At 41.0% G+C, this 7,522-nt stretch overlaps 1 protein-coding gene across 1 annotated transcript in view; it reads left to right on the forward strand.

The window, feature by feature from the left end:
* LOC101852332 overlaps nucleotides 1–7,522 on the forward strand; it is a 19,002-nt gene that overhangs the window by 3,673 nt on the left and 7,807 nt on the right. The window contains exon 2 of the mRNA XM_005101636.3: nucleotides 5,825–5,881. Within this exon, the coding sequence (XP_005101693.1) occupies nucleotides 5,825–5,881 (57 nt within the window). The remainder of the gene's footprint in view (nucleotides 1–5,824; nucleotides 5,882–7,522) is intronic.

Consider the following 7,522-nt stretch of genomic DNA (forward strand, 5'->3'; position numbering starts at 1 on the left):
TGGGGGGGGTTGGTGTTATTTGCGAAATGAATGAGTCTTGGCATAATTGTTATGGCTTTCTGTGGTTTCTCATTGCCTACTCCCGATACAGCTCTATGAAAATTGCTAGGGCCTTTGTGTACTACAAGAGCTCGAATCTAAGAAGTATTCGAATTAGTAGATTATGAATACTACTCAAAGAGGGGAAGAAATACAGGATATACCTTTAAAAAGCCAAAAGTAATACACGTTCTTTTGTAACTTAAAGACATACCCCAAATTGTAGGGGAGCATCTAAGGATCAGATTTCTATTTCACAACATAGTCTCCATTTAGTTCGATAGCCACTGTCCACCTTTTACTATGTCCATGTATGCCAGTCTTGTAAACCGTGGCAGGTTGGTCTTAGGGGAACAGCAGTCTTGATTTCTCCATCATTTCCATAATGTTGATCTCTCAACGGTTCTTTCCTTGGACCCAAAAATGGAAGTCTGAAGAAGTCAAATAAGGAGAATAACCCGGGTAGGCATTGTTTTCCGCCCAAACGGGGTGATTGTCTCCCTTGTTTTGGTACTCTTGCATAGGCATGCATTGTCATGGGGGGGGGGGGACTCTTTTCGTGTTCAAATTTGGTCAGGTTCGTCGATTTCTCGTTTTCAGTCGTTTCGGTGTTTCATTTTAGACTTTAGAATTGACAGTTATTCTTGTATTAAAGACATGTGAGAAGCACGCTATGAATGTCCCCAAAACACGGCTACCTTGACTTTTCCTCTGGCAAGCATATTATGGACACCTCTTCGTCTTCTTCCGGTTCATTGTTCAAATCTCTTTTTGGATGTTACCGGTGGATTCTCCTTCTAAAACAAGAATTTCAATCACAACTCTTTACCTCTGACAGACCTCCAAGGGGGCAGCCATTTTGATGTGACTTCATTCAGGCAAAAAAGTAGGAAACTTAGATTTTAATAATAAGAGTTCAAAAGTACATGTGCAAGTACTTGTGAGCTGAATTTCATAAATTTGATGCATAATTGTGCAAAAAAGCTAACAAATTGCATTACTTTTTCCCTCTCCCTCGTAATTGGCAATCATTGGTCCTTCTCCTTAGTTCCAAACGTAACTCTTCACATCTTAGGTGACCGACGTTGTTGTTTTTTAAGTACAGTACTTTGGTCCTGTTTTATTTATAGTGCAGCAGATACTTTCAATGCCGGTGCTAACATATAAGCGTTCAAATCTGTGCACACTACACAACCTGATCCCACCCACTGGGCTTTGTGCAACTTCTCGTTCAATTCCTTCTCTTTCGAGGTCTGTCTCAGGATATAAAGTTTCCCTGTCATGCTGTACTCACATATAATTATAAATCACCTTGTATTTGGTACCAACAGAAAGATTATTCAAAATCCCACCCAACGTAGGAACCATCAAGTTCCAGACATCTCTCCGGTCGATGTACCCTCCGGTCTTAGACAGTGGTCAGTGATCGTTTGACCAAAGTCCTGGGTGCTTTTCTCATAACTTCTTTAATCTGGTCTCGTCCTCTAATCGCCAACCTCGCAGTATTTCTTTCACATTGGAATACGGGTGTTATTCGCATGGGGCGAGATCGGGTGAATAAGGCTGGTGTTCCAATAATTCCACGAGTAGCCCCACAACTTTGGAACAGGCTCGTTGTCATGATGCAGGATAACACCTTCTTCTAATATTTCAGGTTTCAGTTTGTCTTTGAGGACGAGCCTGTAGTAGTCACCATTGACAGATACGATAGGTGGGACTGGCCAATGGCATGCCTCGCATGTAGAACAAACCATGTTTATCACCTTTCTCTCTCCGTTTTTTCTCCGGGCTTTTCTGTGGCCTCGGCTCGTCCGAATCAAGTCATTGAGCCGACTGTCTTTTCAACTCGGGATCAAATGAGTACGGTACACCCAAATTTCAACACCAATGACGATTTTACTGAGAAAATCTAAACCCGCTTGCTCAACGCGGGTCAAAAAGTGCCGTGCCGCTTGAACATGGGCTGTTTCTGTTCCGGTGTCAACAAATTGGGCACCCACTTTCCGAAGACGTTTTTCTTGCCAACATCGTTGGTCAATATTCGGTGAACTGTTGCTCTGGACATAACAATTACTTCACTTATTTCCCTGCATGTTCTTTTCGTATCTTCCTCCACAACAGCTTTGGTTCTCTCTACACTGTTGCCACAAATTACGACAACTGGGCCCTCCCATTGTGCGTTTTATCTTTCAAGTCAGATATCACATCTTCAACCTCCCTGGTCCATTTTTCTTACTGTTTGAATTGATGGGGCATTTTTCCCGATTACTTTGCATTGATCACCATGGGTTTCAACTGCAGACTAACCGAGATAAGTCGAAAATTTGATCACAACTCGGTCATCTTAGGGTGAGAAGATTGCATCAATGTTTTGCTTAGCCTTTTTCCTCGGATTTGCCTTGGGCCAAAGAGGTTGTAAATAGAACTAGAGGTCTCAGCTGTGACGTCATGAGTGTCAGACCAGAGGAGCGCGCTTCCGTAGCTGAGAGGGTCAGAAAACCAGTAGGTACTAGGTACACTGTAATACGGGGTGCCCACTACAGATGGGACCGGCCGATTGGGGCGATCGCCAGACTCGATAGCCTCAAAAACAAACGTGTTTGTTTTCAGTTTCAGGCGATCGAGTCGGGCGATCGGCCCGATCCATCCGTAGTGGGCACCCCGTATAATATACAAGGAGCGCAAAAGTAAAAATGCTAACAATGGTTCAAATTTGTGCCGTAATTTAAATGCAAACAAGCTTGAGATAGAGGAATTGCAGCTTTCACAAGCTGGTCGTTAGTGCGAGTAAACATAATATAGCGTGTTCACTTTCGTCTGCGGGTATGAAAAAAACACTCTAGGCCTAGCTCATTTATTCATTTGACGATGCACACATAATTTTGCAAAGCAATCCTGTGAGCGAGCGGGGTGCAATCAATTTTGTAAGCATATAAAAGAGCCCTTTCTGTTAACAATCTCAGCCACTCACTTTCTCCTCGCACCGCCACCCCCACAACAACAAAAAATTAATTAATTGAGCATAAGAAAATCCCCACCCCACCCCGGAAAAAAAGAAAAAAACATTGCCTCTTAATGAAATATCTCTCTGTCTATCTTTCATTTATAGCAAAGGTTTAACTGCAATTATGTTTCGCACAATCGGTCAGTATGTGTGGTATTGTGTATGCATGTAAGTTAGACGGTTGAACGATAATAGCAACAAAAAGGAAAAAAAGCACCAAAAAATTAAGTAAGTGCTTACTGTGAGCTCAACCCTTCGTACTCAATAAAGACCTAAAGACTAAAGGCTTTGCAAGGGACGCACAGCGTGACACTGCTGTTTCCAATCCTCTCGAAGATGGCGGCGCCGCGTCTTTACGTGGGTAACGTCACAGCTGAGACCTCTAGTACTTCCCAAGACAGAAGATACCTTCTAAACTCTCTGGTTCTAGGCTATTTATAACCTGGACAAAGTGCACAAGAACATTGACGCGTTCACCAATGCACTTGCAATTTGACGTCTAGATTTTTTTAGACATGACGTCATGATGTCATAACATTTAGTGGCTGTTGGTTGTGTACTTTGGATTCTATGGAGGAGGGAAACTTTATTGTGAGACAGACCTCGGACCTTGCATTCATTACATTGATCCTTTCGGGGAACGTGGAAAGATAGATTGTTCGTTTTGAATAGTTGCTTCTGAAAGTTGTCTAGGATAAGTCTAGTGCGTTCCGATTTGACTCTTCATGTAATTTTTTTTTTTGGTGCTCCGTATAGAGGCCTACAATTGCAAGGCTTTGAAAATGTGATTCAAGATAGATTTTTACTTGTATTCTGTCTGCAGTTGATCTAATAGGGAAGCAATTTCGTTAAGTTTGTCAAAGAATTACTTATGACAAAATTGATTGTCGTGTTCTGCTCTCTGATGGTAAATCCGTCGTGAAGCTCCCGTCATGTCATGTGAACTCTCTTTTCAGCAGCCACGAATAACCACTGTGTGAGGTCAGAGTTGTAACACATTACTTTGCATAGACGTAGAATATCACAAGGGAATTGTTTCAAATAAAAGTGTAGAGCTGGAGGGTTGACGTTTACGGTCTGTTGAAGAGATTTTTCGGTGCGAATGTGTATGTGAGTAGTTGTTTTTTTCGAGTGACAAATTAAGTATCTGCCCGGCACTGCTAAAAATGATAAATGATCTCAATGATTCAAGAGTGACACACACAGCAATGAGCGCATACTTAAAGTAAACCAAGAAACGTTAAAAATCTCGATAAAAATATTTACCAATGGGTGTACCGAATGTAAAATTCAGTATTCAGCGCATCTTCATTAGCTGTCAATCATCGGCTTAAAAAAAATTGGTCAGCAACTTTTACCGCAATTTATCGACTTTATCGAGTCACTAGTAACTTATTCTTTGAGGTCGTCTTGCCCTTTTTCAACACCACTACCAAATCTAGATACTGGTTAATTATGTAAATGTCCTTGCCAAAAATTTCTGGTCATCGGCAAGATAATATATTCAATCTGAGTCGATGTCAACCAAGGCGACAACTTATTATTTTGATGTTATCCTCAAATCCGATTTGACAAAATCCACAGTCGTTTGGGTCGCTCCGCCTAAGGGACAGGTGAACACTTCTAAAAGACACTGAATCTTCGTGATTCAACCGCCAATTCGCCGCGGGCAGTGAAAACTTGAGCCTGGGAGTTTGAATCAGGTGGAAATAGGGGACTGGTACGATATGGGCGATCGATTTACAGAGGTATGAAAACACTTTGTAGTCATTTTTCAAATTCGGGATTCTAACATAAGGTGCATCAAAGGCTGTACTACATAAAGGGATCGAAAAGTGATTTTTCGACAATTTTGTGGCTTAGGTGGTTGAATCACGAGGATAACGGCTAACATAATACTTATATTTTCCAAACTCTAAAGCCCAGGTTACACGCAACGATAAAATGTATCAGATTCATCGTATGCAAGTACTGTCCGTGTTATCGAACTGTGTTGTCTATTTACACCTTCCAATCTATCGTCCAGTTTTCTTTCGACCGAGCAGATTCCTCGTCATAAAGCCATCATGTCTCTTTGCGACGACAGCGATTTGCCTGCACTCTGTGTGAAGGTTTCGAGCTCTGGACCTAATGAATGAAAGGCGAACAATGTACCTCTAGATCTCGAGAGCCCCACCCTCTCCCATGTACATTTTGATATAGTAGAACAGTGTCTTTAGAAAAGGTTGGCCATACTGTACCGTGCTGTTTGTAGAAAGAGAAGCTTTGACTTGACTGTAGAAGTGCAACGCACCGAGTAACCTTGATGCACTTCACCTTTGACGATAAATGATAAATTTACTAAAAATTTACTTAGTTTCGCATCAAATCAGGTTCTCTGGGAGCTACTCTACTAATATTGAGACGCTGATTCCGAATATGAAATCAGTTTTAAGATGAAATAATTATTTTTAAAATTTTGCGCCTTAAGGTTAACCCTGCGCGGCGGCAAATTTCAAAGTGAACATACGTCACAGCGCGTCTCCCCCAAATGTGAACGTGATCGCATGAAAATATCAAGCAGTGCTTGATTTCTCGACTGAGTCTTCAAACTATCGTCAATCGTCCAAATGGTGTACAATTTTGTGGTCACACCTAACGATTTATCGTATGATCGCTAGATCGTCCAGTTTTTCTACAATGTATCGTTACGTGTAACCGGGCCATTAGGAAGCTAGATATTACCAAATTATCTAAACTGAAGGTGTTGATTATTCAAAATTTATATTTCTTCTGTTTCAGTGCGTTTCTTCGACAAACGGAGTTGTCGTTCCTCACTCGTCCTTGGAGTGTGGCCAGGTGACTATTCTCAGACAAACTGTGCCTCCCCCAATCTACATTCGTTTCTTTTCCGCCTTGACCTCTCTCAAAGCTGAAACCAAATACCCTGCACGGGCAGATGAGGATACAGCTTTGGTTGTTGACATCTTTTTTTAAAAAAGTTCTTGTAGCTGTCGGTGTTGTTGTTTTTGCTGCTACTGTTGTTCTTTCTCTTGTTTAAGTGCTGCTACTCTTTCTCTTGTTTAAGTGCTGCTACTGTTGTTCTTTCTCTTGTTTAAGTGCTGCTACTGTTGTTGTTCTTTCTCTTGTTTAAGTGCTGCTACTGTTGCTTTCACTGCCTGTCTACAGCTGTGGCCACATCAGTTACAAGAAAGAGAAGAAAACAAACCAGTAACTTTTAATGTTTTATTATCAACTCCATGATATGGAAATTCATGTAAGGTTCACGTACACTTTTTCTTTCTTTCTTCCTTTCTTTCTTTCTGTTTTTCTTTCTTTCTTTATGTATTTCTTCATAATCATATGTAGTGCCTATCAATTTATTTACTTACTAGTATGCTATGTTTGTATTTCAGGTGGGTTTTGTTTTCTTTGTTTGGGTTATTATTATTTTTTTACAAAACCTGATTGAGTGTTGAGCTTATAGTGAAGTGGGGGGAGGGGGGGCTGTAAATCGTCCTCTCTCTTTCCCCGACAGCTTGTTGTCTGAAGGACAAGAAATAAATACACATAATAAAACTAAGCTGGGAAAGTGAATGTTTCACTGTAACTTGATATTCTAATCTGTCAGCTTAACACATTTCTAAAGATAATTTCTGAAGTTGATTTGTGGCCCAATCCTGCGAATGTACGACGCAGAAAGATAAATATACTTACATTTTGCTTCCGTATTGATAATGACAATGTTTGTACACTTTTGCGCTTTTCAGTGACGCAAAAAGTAGCAGTATATATGCGTATTTCCGCAAACACAGACTCAGACACTCTGACACACAAACACAAACACTAGCACACACACACACACACACACACACACACACACACACACACACACACACACACACACACACACACACACACACTTACCAGCACCCAAAGACGTCAGATTCAGCTAATTACCCCCACATACATCGTGGAAACTCCAAAATTCTCTCGCCTGGGGTGGGGGGGGTTAAAAATATTTCAGCATGCGTTTGCTTTGCCAGGGTCTGCAAGGGCACTTCTTTAACTCATTGACGACGCGCAATCTCGTCATTCTACAAAGCTTGAAGAAACGTCGTTCTCGGACACATTTTCGTTGTTCATACAGATTTTTCCATCCTTTTTCCTTTCTCTGAAACTTAAAAAGTCAAGCAACAAAATGCATTTTCTATTAATATGCAAACTCTTGATTCTGATCTGTCTATGACAGTTCGAAATGGCCTACAACATTGTCTCTGCTTCTGGTCGGACTTATGTGTCCACTGCGTTCTCAAAGAGTGAATCTTTCGTCTCATTATTTAGCATTTATAGGCTTGTTCTACTAACATTGACCTGGGTCATTTATAGGCTTGTTCTACTAACATTGACCTGGGTCATTTATAGGCTTGTTCTACTAACATTGACCTGGGTCATTTATAGGCTTGTTCTACTAACATTGACCTGGGTCATTTATAGGCT

The sequence above is a fragment of the Aplysia californica genome, unplaced genomic scaffold (assembly GCF_000002075.1).
Source record: "Aplysia californica isolate F4 #8 unplaced genomic scaffold, AplCal3.0 scaffold00292, whole genome shotgun sequence".
NCBI lineage: Eukaryota > Metazoa > Mollusca > Gastropoda > Aplysiida > Aplysiidae > Aplysia > Aplysia californica.